Source organism: Natator depressus, chromosome 7 (genome assembly GCF_965152275.1).
Source record: "Natator depressus isolate rNatDep1 chromosome 7, rNatDep2.hap1, whole genome shotgun sequence".
Taxonomy (NCBI): Eukaryota; Metazoa; Chordata; order Testudines; family Cheloniidae; genus Natator; species Natator depressus.
In genome coordinates, this window is record NC_134240.1 from 99,350,058 (window position 1) to 99,364,789 (window position 14,732).

The window sequence follows — 14,732 nt, forward strand, 5'->3', positions numbered from 1 at the left end:
TTGATTTTCCCCAACGTTTTGCTAATATTCACAGTGGTCTACTAAGTAAATCCAACACTGTTTGTTAAGACAAACCTGTAATTTCAGATGATCCGAAAACACAAGCTGCATTCTTGTTTCCTTGCTAGTGGAAGTTAGGAGTGAAATGTCAAATCTTAAGCGCTTCCACATTTATATTACCTTCACAGGAACTAATATCAGTGATAAAGAAATTAGATTTCAAAAATAAAAAAGGACAACTGAAAGAAGTCTGCTATTACAGCCATTCTCCATCTTGGCCTTCACATGAGCCTACACTCCCTACACAACCCACCCACTGAATTCTAATGTATATGGCTCATTCACCCCACACATACATAAAACACAACACCCATTTTCTAAAGCATTTTTGAAATGATGTAACAAAATAGTTCTTTGTAATACATTAATTTTGCTAAAAAAAAAAAATCAAAAGGGAACAAAGTGAGCTTCTGTTGTCCCATCATATTATGCTACTAATCCTCTTTGGGTAGTAATCAAAAGACCCAAAATGCCAAGCTATCAAAATGTATTTCCAAGTATCAGAGGCCTCTGGCTCTTTGGCAAAATCTTCAGTCAGTTGTGTTGGCAGGCAAGGAGTTCTCTTGGTCTGTCATGTGGAAAGCTTTCAATACATCTGTCTTAAACTATATTTTTTCTTTATTTTATTTCTAAGGGAACTAGGTGTTTTGTTTTTAAAATCACAAATCCATTCTTCACTAGATCAGACATTTTGATCATATAAAGGAGTCTTTTCTTCAAGCAAATATAAAAAGCATACATTATTGTATTGGCATACCAATTTTAGAATTGTTCCTTGTATTGGTATATAGCCTACAGTACTTACACATGAAATCTTAGTAGAGGGTTGTTCTCTGACAGAAATCTAAGTGTACTTGGTCTCCAATACTTGCCTGTAACTTGTTTTACAAAAACTCTCCAAAACCAGATAAATACAAATGTTTGTCGTATTCCACACACCCCCACACCTCCCAAAGAAACATTTTTACAACATTTTAATTAAATAAACAGTATCCAGTGTAATAATCTGAGAATATTACAAGCATTTTGATATTGGAATAGCTGTCATTACTCAAAATTACAATGAAGGGTCTGCAAACTTTTCATGTAACAAAGTCCCATGCCTTTTATATATTCCAACTATCACATATAGTGAAAAGAGTAAGAGAAGACAGTTCTATACAGGGTGTGGAGTCAGTGCATTGCATGAATTACAGGCAAACCTGTTATTTGGGCAGACATTTTCCATGCAGAATGTCTACATTATTTTAACCATGTTAAAAAATAAACTCTGTTTTGTTGAGAAGTTCCAAAGCATGAAGATTCTAGATTGAGCATTTGAATTTGGCAGTTTATTTGCCCTAGTACAAGAAATCTGCCTTTTTGCCATCTTTATGAAAAGAATTTTGCAGCTAAATTATCTGAAAATTCAATCTGTAATATGCATGCTCCAGCCCAGGACTACAGGGACTGGGCAGGACTTTCTCAGCAAGTGGTCTTCCTTATTGCTAGATGCCAATGTAACACAAAGCACACGATCTGAAAGAAGGGAGAACGTGTCTTTTGTGCTCTCGATGTTCTCCTTGCAGGCACTCAAGCAACATGAGGGAGGAGGAGGAAATAGCCTGAATCTATGACAGAGATGTGAAGAGGGGGTTGGATAGGGTAGGAGCCAGGATGCATCTGGGAAACAATGGGGTGTTGGGCAGGAGCAAAGCAGAAAGAGAGATCTCCTGGTTAAGGCAGGATGAGCACGCAATATGTCAATGTTGTTAGTACTTCACTTAATGCACAACTGATATGTGCTCAGATACTATAGTGATGAGCATGGTTTAAGAACCTATACAGAATAAAACGATAGAAAAAGAGGCAACTAAATGCTGCCCTGGATTCTTGCTAAGTATTCTGAAAAATCATATTGAACACCCAATATGGGGACACTTGACAATTTTAGCCTTAATATCTCTGTGCCTCAGTTCCCCATCAACATGAGAATAAACACCATCTAATCTCACAGAGATGTTAAGAAGATAAATAAAGACCTTCTAACCCTAAAATTCTAAAACTTGGTGCTGCACACTGAATGAGGAGGATAAGAAGCAATTTTGGATAACTATCTATACACTGAATGAGGCAGGGATCCTGTGAGAAAAATATTAGTATGTGATGTGCCAAAAGACTATTTTAATGATTATGAACAAAGCACAAGATCTGAATGAATGAAAGTTGCACGAGCAGCCTTAAACATAGCATTCTGAGTACTGAATTTTGTAATGTCGTCTACATTTAAAAGTTACATAGACATTGCTATGTTGGTCAGGGGCACAATATATACACATATCTATATCTACCTGTTTATCTATACACACATACACCCCTTACTGACATAGTAATGCTGACCTAAAACTCAGTTAGAGTTTTGTTGATGGAAGAATGCTTTACTGATGTAGCTACTTCATTTGGTTATCCCATACCAATGGAAAAACCCTTCTGTTGGTGTAGGCTGTGTCTACACCGCAGGGTTATGCCTCAGCTATTCAGACACAGCTGTACCAGTATAGTCTCCGTAGTATAGACATACTCTTAACATTCTTTTAATTTAGTTTATTTTATATTTTTTTTAAAAACCCTAAAAGTTTAATTCATTGGTGGGCACCTGAAATTCACAGATAATAAAGAGGGTAGCCCAAGAATATGGGCTATGAACATCGTAATTCTGGTTGTGAGGATGCGAAAGCAGGTTCTTCCCCAGAAGGCCACAGAGCCTCTGTAGCTATCACTGCTTTCCCCCCTGTGGCTATTATGTCTCCTTATGCAAGATGGTCAAGCTGGAGAATGGGATGTCATGGATCTATCTTGTATCTCAGCTGGACCACTCTTCCCACAAGTGTCCACCCATAAGGGCGGATGGAGGCTCCATAAAGCACAGCTATTTGGGGTTTGCAACATGCTTCCTATCTCTGGCGCAGTTGAACCATACCAATTCCATTTCATGCATTCAATACCTTCCCGAGTATTTGACCACTAACATCAGTGTTAGCTACACTAAAAAAAAAAAAAAGGTGTCATACTATCTCCCTTCCTCTCAGTATCCTACCCCTGAATCAGAAATTCATGCAATCTCTCTTACTTGCTTTACATTTCAGGCACAGATATGGGTCTAGAAAGGACATTATCTTTACAATTCAAGTAGCGAAAAATATCTTTTCCTTCCACGGAAGCAAATACATGAGTTCCAACAAAAACCCCTATTGTTTCCTTTTCTGGCACTTAGATATTTTAAACTTTAACTGTTATTTTAGTAATTTAAAATGAAAGCATTTTAATCACTGATCTAATAAGGCATTTTGAATGGTAGTTCTCTAAAAATACAATATCCTTGACTATGAAATATATATATATATATTTTTTCACAAAATCAGAATGAGAAAAGAAGTAAAGACTTAAGACTGGACTCCTTCTTAGGCAAAAGAGCAGGGGTATTACAAGATTTAGATTTGGTGCGTAACAATTAGTGCTTAACCTTTCCAAAATAGAGTATGAGACTCACGAAGTAGAAAAATGGACAGATGCTGCTATCCCTGTTTTCATAGTCTAAGCATGAACCCAGGTCTGAATCACAATTTTCTCTCATTCTGATTAGCCTCTGCTCAGGAAGCCATCTTTTGATATTAACAGTCTTGCTAACTGATAACCCAAATGCAATCTTTTTTAGGAAAGCTGGGTGAGACAGTTGTGGTGCCACTCTGGTGGGAATTAGAATCCTCAGATTTCTTTAAACCCTGCCAATCAGGTTTCAGACTTCAGCAGGAGACAGAAATTGCATATGTGGCACTGGATTATGACCTCCACCTAGTGATGTAGAAAGAGGAAAGTGTTCATTGCTGATTCTTTGCTATATTAAGGCTTTTCATAATATAAAGCAGGAGTCACACTTTTTCCAGTGTTAATCATATCTTAACAGAGTCTCTCATGAGTAAGGCCAGATTTTGGCACGGGTATGTTTATTAAACGTCATGGACAGGACGCAGGCAACAAACAATAAATCACAGATTTATTGAAGCCTGAGCCCCGCCGCCACAGAGCTGAATTATTGGAAATTTCAGGAAGTCATGGAGGTCTCATAAAATCATGGAATACGTGACCTTCATGACTGACTCATAGCCTTACTCATGAACCACCTCATCCCACATTCACTAAGCTTTAACATCCCTGTGGCAACTAAGGCAACTGCAAACATGGAAAAATAATACTAAAAGTATGTATTTTTAATTTTGAAATGCAAATTAGTAAATGGAAACAAGGAGAGACAGCACCAGGTGACCAGCTATTTCTCCAGAGACAAAGTGGTTGACAAAGCACAGTTTATGAACTTACATCATAGACCATGTTTGAGGAGGTGTTGCTGACACATCTGCAGTCCCAATCATTGGTTCAATGGATATAAGTGAGTGGTTCTGCTACTTGAAGAGAGATCCCAAGTGGCAGCGATCTCAATAGGTAGTTTAGCAGAACTACTCGTCTGCCCCTCAGGGCTCTCATGAGCATACCACAGGTTTTATTTTTTTACCCCTCCTATTCAACATGTGCTTGACATCACCAAATGGGTTAGTAGGGAAATATCGGCATGCTAAAGAAACCATAATGATCGAACAACCAACCCTATGCCCTATCTCACGTAAAATGACGACGCTGGCAGACCCAGTGTTGGAGAGTGGAGCTCAACCACCACCTAGCATGCTGAGGTTCAACCTAGACTACATGGTAGCATATTGGCAGAAGTCAACTGGAAGGACTGCCTCAGGGAGTATACCCACCATTATATTAGTTCCACAGTCTGGGTGTGCTGTAGATCTTTTGTGGCTGAGGTAGTTGCGTAGCTGAGAGAGATGATAGTTTTTAGATCCATCTGCATGTGTAAGAGAAACTTATCCTGTTCTTTCAGATGAAGACCTTTATATTCCTGTCCTTGATTCTAGACTACCCTAAAGCCCTTTACACCTTAAGACCATCCAGAAACTAAAACTAATAATAAGCATTGCATAGCAAAACCAGAAAATTACACTTGTGCTCTAATCAGCTATGGTCATTTGTTACTGTACCTTAAACATCTAATGGAAAGTATTTGTTTTAATTTATACCAACCTGCCTATACTCTCTCAATTCATTGCCACAACAGATTCAATCAGCAACTCAGCAGAGGCCCTCAAGCTGGCAAACTCCTAGCTAAGCGTGTTTGATATACACACTCAACAGAAGTCAAAATAAAATAAACTGGTACTGAGCTGCTGTTTTGTCTTGGGTTTTTTGGGGGGGAGGGGGGGAGGAGGCAGGGGGACGGAAGGAGTGCAGGACAGGAAGGAAAGGGCTGGTTGGGAGATTCCAGTTCCATGGTTTGATGCTCATAGTAGTCGCATCACATTAGGGCTTAAATTTTGCCAGTATATGGAATAAAAGAATGGAATTTTACTGCCAGGTAATGAAAAGCAAAACACTACGTGTCACTGCAGTAATATAACACCATCAGAGGGAAGTATTTTATCAATTAAAATGCCCATACAATATCTTTTTAGCTATTTAACAAATAATTTTTATAAGTAAAGTATCTGTATCTAGATACAGTATCTAGGAAAACATAACACAAAAGGAAGCAAAGAATCTGTTTTTTTGTTTTGTTGACAAATATAACACACAATGAAAAATCTAAAATACTATAGGCAATGAACATTAAGCTTACCATGCAATGCTATCAAGAGTTACTGTAAAAGTGGTGTAAATTTTACATTTAAGAACTGGTTATATTTTGAAACTAAGCAAATACAAAATTTAACTACCATAACGATTCTGTATGTATATGCATATGCATACCCATTTACAAAGACCATAAGCATATATTTAAGTACACCCTTTGTTACACAGTTAAGCTATGCACATAGACATCCATATGAATTTATTGTATCTGCAAGGAGAAGAGAAGAGAAGAATTTTACCAGGTATTGGTACACCAGATGAACTGTGCTGCTTCTTAGATTTATTTTCATTTTTGTTCTCTAATCCAAGAGGTAAAGAGTGAATTTAATATCGGGTAACATTTCATAATTTTTATTATAATCCACAAAATTCCAAATCTGCTATTTCTTGCATTCTCTGAAAAAGCCAAAGTCAGCTAAATAAGAGATAATGTAACTAGGCATAACACAATAAAAGATATTACCTTTGCAATGCATTATTACTGCCAATTATAAGAATCACTTCAACTTAATTTCAAAAGCACAATCACCCTCAACTGTAACAGTCTCTTTTTTTAAATTTCAAACAGTATTACATTAAGGCAATAACTCACCTTCCAGCTATAATATCAGTCTCCCTTATTGCAAAAATACATTTCATAAATACTTCTCATCGACAAGTCAAGCTAATTCAGGTTAATTTTATTGTATTTTGGTGCTATCTCACATTTGTGTGCAATTACCTTTATCATTTTATTGCCATGCCAGAAAGTAATCAGAGCAATTATTTGAAAGAGGTGGTGTATAAACTCTAAATCACACTTGCTGGCATTTTTGATAAAATAGCAGCTTTATCTCAGAAAGTGGCAGGGACATTGGATAAATCATGCATCAGTCAAGTGTAGCTGACCCCCAAGTGCATTGCACAATATCAGAAGTGCTTCAAAAGAAACTTTCCTACATCATCCATCATTCTTCATAATACTAAAATAGCTACACCTGAAGAGTAGGAGCTGGAGAATAATAAAAAAAAAAACCCCAAATCCAAGCAATATGGGCAAAGCCATTAACGATGTTCCCTTTTAAACTAAAAAGATAGTGGGGAACCTGGACTTTGCTCATAAACAAATATGACTTCATTGCAATAATCAGCTGTAAAGTGAGTAATATGAACAGTTTTAAATATAAATGAAACACCTAGTGTAACTGTGTGCAAAAACCAACTAAAGATTACCAACACACATAAAGATACAGACTCAAAATATATATGAGACAGAGCTATATGTAACAAAATGGCAGATAAATTATCTGTTATGGGAACACATTATATTCATGCCCTAACAAGAGGCAATACAGGAAGATTCACATTAATATTGTGGTTTTGATTCTGCATTACAGGGGTATGAGTACTGGGTGTATAAATATAGAATAACTCATCATAAGTAGGACAGGGAGCCAAAAGAATCCAATTAATGTTGTGATTAAAACAAGAACATCTGCATAGTTAGTGGCTACTAAGTTTCTGAATCCTAGCAGCCAGACTATGGCCACACAGGGGAAAGAATATCACCTTGTTTGCATACTGATGCTTATACTTAAACCCAAGTGTCTGCAGAAAAACCGATTCTCTGACAACATATTTTTTAACCATACTCTCAAGAATAAAGAAGCAGGCACTCCACCTTCCTGAGAATTACTTCCTCTCAGTTCATAGGATCATGCCAGGGGCTCCACCTCATTTACACTTACACATACCCTGAGTACACACTTGCATTAGATGTCAGCAGCCTTGTACTCCCACGCTGAACACCACAAAAGGCCTTGCAGGATCAAGGCTTACATGTTAAGTTGTAATGCAAATACAATGATTTTGGAAAACACTCATCTTTATATCTGGCTTTTTTCAGAACCCATTTTCTCAGTTTCAGCAAACTAGATGCTCATGTAAAACTGTTCCGTGAAACATGCACAGTCTCTTTCTCTTTTTTTTTTTTAAAAAGGGTCAATTGTCACCTATTTCAGATTTATGTTTTCTGTCACTCACATGTGGTTTAACTTGTCAGAATAATACGTTAAACCAATTATACATATTATAAATAGGCTTGGAAGAATTCAATATTTGTTTTTTTCATAATTTTGACCGATATCAATATTTACTTTTTAAGTATTGTTTTATTTGTATCAGTTTAAATTTTCAACAGTTGCAGGAAATTATGGGGAAGGTCAGATTTATTTAAAGACAGCAGATGTTGAGATTCAAAAAGTTAAAGCTTTACACCCATTAAAACACTAATTGTCAACATCAAATCAAAATATGCAAATAAAATATCCTTAAATCAAACTCTAACAAGTTTCCAAGCAGCATTTTTCTGACTTTGTCTAAATTTCTATCATCATCTATGGAAATACTTTTTGGTCAATGTGTGAATGGTGAAATCATTGTTTGCCGACACTTAATCAGTAAAAAACTAATCCTTTTAAGCCTAATTATAAATATCTCTAATTCTAAATAATGAAACAGAATTATGAAACATGTTACAATGTACAATTTTACTGTACGCAGAACAAAAGAAAGGAGTCAACATTATACTACTATTTGCTGTTGCACCTTCACACAGTACTAGTCAAAATCCTTCTCCCTATATTATATCAAATCAGGAGAGTCTGAATTTATTTTAGTTTTAGCATTCTGCCTCCTCAGATATCAAGAGGAACCCCATCCAACAACTAATGAACGTAAGTGGGGAAATGAAAAGGTTAAATAGACCATAAATTATTATTAGTTTCATTTAGTTTGCCAGCTATATCATGTCTAGCTGTGAATGAGATTGAACTAGTGATTCTTTTAAAAAGTCCCCCAGTTGTTTGAAAATGAATAATATTTCTCTGCGATTAACCCCAAAATACGTGCTACAGGATGTGTTTTCAGGAAGCAAGTGTACACACACACAAATATGTTGCAGAAATACATTAAAACACACAAAGATGGTTTAGAAAGAAAAATTAAAAACACGAAACACAACAAATCACATTTCTTCATTTTTCCATATATCAAACTATTCCACTTTTTAAAAATTAAAAATACTAAGTCATTGAAAAGGGTCTAGAAAGACAGACACTGATTTTACATGAAGAAAAAATGGTATTTCCACTGCAGGGTACACAAGATGGAAACACACAAAGATACTATTCCAAATACATTACATCATGTAAAAACAGATTGAAGCTATGGGATATCTGCCACTATTTTATTTAGACATTTTTATATGGTGTTAGAGGCTGGCAACAGTACCAGGATTACCTATACAAGTTTGATTTTACTAAATGTTACATCCCATGAGGCATGATATTAATCTTGCCACAAAAGTAATGAGTATAGTGCAAAAATAGTAATTATTACTTGTGGTCATTCATTACTGATAGTCTTCCTGGTGATTTGAAAAACAAAGCCATTAGTAACATTAGCACAGGCTACAAAGGGAAAGACTTTCCATGAATTAAATAGATGTTCACTAACTAATCTTCAGGAGGTAAAATTTTCACATAAAAAGGTCCTGAGTTTTCTGCTGTATGATCATGTTTTCTTACGTTTCCACATAAACACAACTGTCTTCCTAAACATCTGAGCCTATCTCAACTCATAAGCATAAAACATCCAAAAAGTCACAAAATGATTCTGTAATAAAGGCTATACTAATTACGAAGGGGCAGAAAACAGCTAACTTTACACTAAAAATACAGCACTGTCCTATTAGTTTATGGTCTGTGGAAGATAGATATGTGATGGGGAAAGGTCCACTGATGCCTTTTACCAACCATGACAGAGCTACAGAGATTTACAATGCAGCATCAATCTTGTCAACTGAATTCTTAACACTGACTGCTGGACACTAGGGAAAAAACACAAACTATGTTATGTGAACTCTTTTGTAATGCTGTTACTTTTTATGTGTACCTAAATGCAAGGATATTTTCACAGGAACTTACTTTTTGATGAAGTCTTGATGCCATGTTAAGTACATGAAGGAGTTTTGCCTATAAGAAAGGAAAAGGAAATCCTGTTAGAAAAAGATAAGGCTACTACAACTCAAATTTCATAAACCGTTGAAAAGAAAAGCACGTCAATGTTATCATTTCTCCTCTTATTACACGATATACTGTTAGGGTTATGATTATAAAAAGTGGGCTCTGAATTTCAGGGCTTGCAGTATTAAAAGGGGGATGGACTGGGTTTTTTTTTTTTTTTTTTGCAAGCAAACAGGAATTTTAAAGTTCACTAGGTCATCTATCATCTGTAATGAGCGATAATCAACAGATGACATGTGGAGGACTTCTCTCATCACAAGTCCTATAAAACTTTGATCCACAGGATAAGAATGCACTTTAAGAAGTGCCCCATGCCTGTAAAAAATATTACTTAAAATAATACACTGTGCTTGTGAGTTATTAAATAATAAGTACCTTTTTTGTTTTAGGAAATATATACGTATATTTTAAGGAAGGAAAATAAGGGACCTATGTGAAGGGTAGTCTGGATCGAAGAGCAAAAGGAAGGCAGATTCCAAAATAAAGTACGTATTTTACAGGCATAGTACTTAAGCAAAGGAGTTTCATCGTGACTGCTGTCATCCCAGATCAGCTGATCTCAATATCTGAATGTAAATGTTACCTACAAGGATGGGGGAAAATGGGTGCTATTCGGATACAAAAAAGGCCTCAAAGTTCTTTCACACGTTTTTGTTTTGTACTTTAAACCTTACCCATGATATGTAGTTACACTGATGTCACTGCACATGTGCAAGCCCCTAGCGTAGCCCTGCTGCAATAAGTCTACACCAGAGACTCAGAATGCACAGAAGACCTGCACTGATGTAATAAGTCTACACCAGAGGCCTGATCCAAAGTTCTACAGACATCAGAGGAAAGACTCCATAGTGACTTCAACTGGGCTTTGAACCAGGGTCTAAGGGTATCACAAGTATAGTTTTGTCTGTGTTTCTACACCTGTGCAAAAAGCCCAAAACAAAACAAAACAAAACAAAATCAATTTAGACAAGACCTTGGAAGTATTAGAAATGTTAAGTCTTATTTTTCCTTTGTTTGCTGGAGGTCTTTCTTAGAAACTAATGTGTGCATGCATCAGGAGCATTCTGAGCCTTTAATTAGAGGGGTGGAGGTGTTGAATCCTTAACAAGGCGATCACTCCTCCCAAGTGTTTCAGTTCAATGTGTGTTAAAATAAAGAGCTTTATATAGCCTGAATAAAAATCACATCCTCTCTTAATCAGGCTAATCTTACATGTGACACCACAGCTGTCCATAGAGTTTCAGACCTAAATTTCTAAGGTTAAAAAAACAGAGAGAGAGAGAGAGAGACAGACACAAATATTTTAAATAGTGACGGATTTTGGACGCCTCAGTTTTTGATTGCTCAGCTTGCAACACTTCAGTTGGCACTAATTTTATAAGTATTTTCTGAAAATCAGGTCCCTTAAAAGTTATTTTGAACTTGCATAACCGAAAATGAAGACACCTGAATTCACTTGGCACTTTCGAAAATCTTGGCCTTAAGTCTTAAAACCCCCATACTTCTGACAGATCATTTTAATATAGCATAAAAGGAAAAAAAAAATGGAAGCACATGAAGTTTTTTCTTTAGCAGATAGTTTTTGAAGGTTACCAGCTTTCACTTTCAGTAAATATGTAAATTTGTATTGTTGATCTCAATCCAGGCACTCAAGTCCAATAAAAGAAACATGAATTTGTGGAGGTTTTTTACTATTATTAATTATATTATTATTATTATTATTATTAAGAGGCTTTGCTATGGCACTGATCAAAATATAATCTTTAAACAGATAATAAATTTAGACTTTCAATACATGTGATTTGATCATCATCATCTCCATCTGACAGATCAAGAAAGAGAGATCAGACAGGTTGAGTGATTTGCTTAAGGCAGCTAGAAGGTCTCGGATGGAGCTAGGAACAGACCAGAACTTTTGATTCCCAGTACGGTTCCTCAATCAGAAGACCATGCATTCTCTACTAAAACAGGCCCCAATCCGGGGAAGAGTCATCTGAACAAATGAGGCTCCATGTTATCATGCAGATCACTTTGGAAGATCACAATCACAGTATCAATTGAAACAAAACAGAGCTAGAGCGAACACAGAGGCACAGATCAAGTAAATTAAGCCATCTACCGAGACTACCATATAGCCAATTGCAAAAACAAAACAAAAAACAGTTCTACAACTAGTATAGTATGCTGGAAAAAGTTAGCCATATTAGGCGGCTTTATTCTATTAATAATTTTTTTTTTGGAGTAACTGACAAAATTGCCGACTGGTTAAGAATTCAGCAAATGTCTCTTTTGGCATTCGCTACTCTTCCACAACAAGAGCCACCCACCTGTCTGAAGGGGGTGAAACACAACTTTAATTTTAATTTGAAAACCTGAACTGAAATGTTCATGACTTCTTAAAAATTGCAAACACATTTGCAAACAGAACTCCAAAGTTCTACAACCTGTGTACATTTCCTTTACATTACAAATATTGGTTTAAACCATTTCAGCCCAAATCCTCTCCTTTACATTCAAAAACCTAGAGAACTCTGCATCTCTCAGAAATCTCTCTATGCCACCAGAAATTGAGCTCTTGAGGAGCACAGGTGAACTCATCTACATTGCTAAGACCCATGCAGTGGAATTACTCCTACTTCACATCCTTTGGGGAAATACACAGCAGAAGCTCTGAGATGTTGTACTCAGTGTTTGTCCCGCTGTAGATGCACATGCACCTCACAGAAATCAAGGCCCCCCCCCCGCCATTAACAGCATGTCCCAACTGACACATGTGGCTCCCATGTGAGGGCATAAAGGGCAAAGCAGATGCAACCTTCCCTCAGTCCCCTGACAATTCAAAGTTTTTGGTAGCTGAAGACTACAAAAAGTGGGACTGGATTTGTCTTGTGAGATGCACGCTAACTATAACACCTCACAGAATCACAGTTACTGTAGGGTAAGTAACCATTCTTTCTTCTTCAAGCATGTGTCAGTGTGGAATCCATTCTAGGTAACCGGAAAGCAGTATCCCCTCAAGACAATAGGAGGAGGCATTTCAACGGCATCAGCTGAAGAATGTTGTTCTCTGGAACTTGACATTTAAGACATAGTGTTTGACAAAGGTCACTGGGTTACGTCACGCCACCACCTTACAGATTTCTGATACTGAAACATTCCCGACGTAGGTGGAGTATGTTGCTTGTGCTCTGGTGGAATGAGCCTTTATGTTCAGTGGAAAAGGTAGACCAGCCAGCTGGCAATACCGCAAGACGCATTGTGTAATCTATTTTTATGTCCTTTTTGATGAGATTGCTTGCTCTTTAGAATGCCCAGCTATGGCTAAAAGTAGACATGCCAACAGTCTGAATGATTGTTTTATTACCTTGAAAAGACTAAAAAAGTCTTAGATATACCTTGTGTGTTTAATTACTTTTTTCCCAGTGCCAAATGCGGTTTCAGGAAGGAGACGAGCAGGATTGCTCATTGGTTTCTGAAATCGCCTTAGGAATGAACTTCAGGTGAGGCCTCAGCACCACCTTGCCCATATGGAAAGCCTCACAAGAGGTTTGGCCACAAGTGCTGAAGTGACAGCCACTAGGAAAAACAGTCTTCAAGGTGACGTGATTCAGGAAGCATTCTGAGAAGGGGTCAAATGGAGGCGTCATGAGCCTCAGGAGGACTATACTGGAGATCCCAAGCTGTATGTTCTTTTACCAGTGCGTAAGTGTATAACAGCCCTGTGAGAAACTTCGATGCTGTAGGGCAAGAAAAGACAGAGCATGAGAATACAGGTAGATTGCAAGCTGAGATTGCTGCAAGGTGGATGTTAAATGTGCTAAATGAAAGGCTGGCCTGTTTTAAATGCAATAAAGTAGTCCAAGATCTTTGGTATCGAGGCCTGGACCAGGCCCAGACAATGTACGGTTGTCCATATTGAGATAGGAGTAGATATTTTCCCACTCTGTATCAGTATTTTGTGGGCCAGCAGTGAACAGCCTTTGTCCACAGTATTCAGCCAACTAAGAGCCATGCCATGAGGTGGAATGACCGTCTGGATGAATCATCAGGCTATGATGCAATGAGATCAGGTCCAGGCAATCCAGTAGCTGGATCAGAGGCTGGTTGGACATCTGTAACAGATCTGTCAGCCAAGACAGCATCAGCCAGTATAAGAATGGTGGTGGCTTGTCTCTCCTGACACTGGAAATTACACTAGGATTTGGTAAAAAGGTGTAAAACAGGACTCTCCTCCATGCAGGAGGAAGGCATCAAGCAATGATCTTGGACTCAAACCTCCTCTGGAGCAAGTGTTCTAACACTTGGCATTGTTTGCCACCAAAGACTCAGAATTGGATGGCCTTCAGGCAAAGAGGCTAGAAGTGAGTGCCCCTTTTGTAGTATAATGCGTTGTCTGTGAAGAATTGCACTTCAGGTAGGAACACCATACAGGCCAATCTGATAACTAAGCTCTAGGACACTCATGTGCAGCCTTGTCATCTGGGGACCAGATTCTCTTAATCTCTAGATTGGCCAAATGAGCTCCCCAACCTGTCCCTGACACCCCTGTGCTGAGAGTCTTTCTTGGGGAGGAAACTGAAAAGGATGTCCTTTTATGCGTGTTTGTGGATACCAGCCACCAAGGGAGATCTGCAATGACATACTGTGGGACTGAAACTTTCCTATTCAATGTCTCGCCAGAGAATAGACAGACCTGAGCCAGAGCTGAAGGGGCCACAAACGACATCTGGCAAGCAGTATCACTTATGAACATGCCATGTGGTCTAACACTGCAAGGCATGTCTGTACTGCTGTAGTTGGTTCTGATATTAACTGAGGTATGAATGCTTGGAATGACTGGAACCTGTCCTCTGGGAAGAACTTTTTTTTTTTCTGATC

The 14,732-nt window shown here is 37.6% G+C and overlaps 1 protein-coding gene across 2 annotated transcripts in view; it reads right to left on the reverse strand.

The window, feature by feature from the left end:
• The window catches only part of MGMT (O-6-methylguanine-DNA methyltransferase), a 303,036-nt gene that overhangs the window by 267,701 nt on the left and 20,603 nt on the right, over positions 1-14,732 (reverse strand). For both annotated transcript variants that reach the window (XM_074959150.1, XM_074959151.1), the window contains one exon: positions 9,756-9,803. In XM_074959150.1, coding sequence (XP_074815251.1) covers positions 9,756-9,779 — 24 coding nt within the window. In that variant the 5' untranslated portion in view covers positions 9,780-9,803. The remainder of the gene's footprint in view (positions 1-9,755; positions 9,804-14,732) is intronic.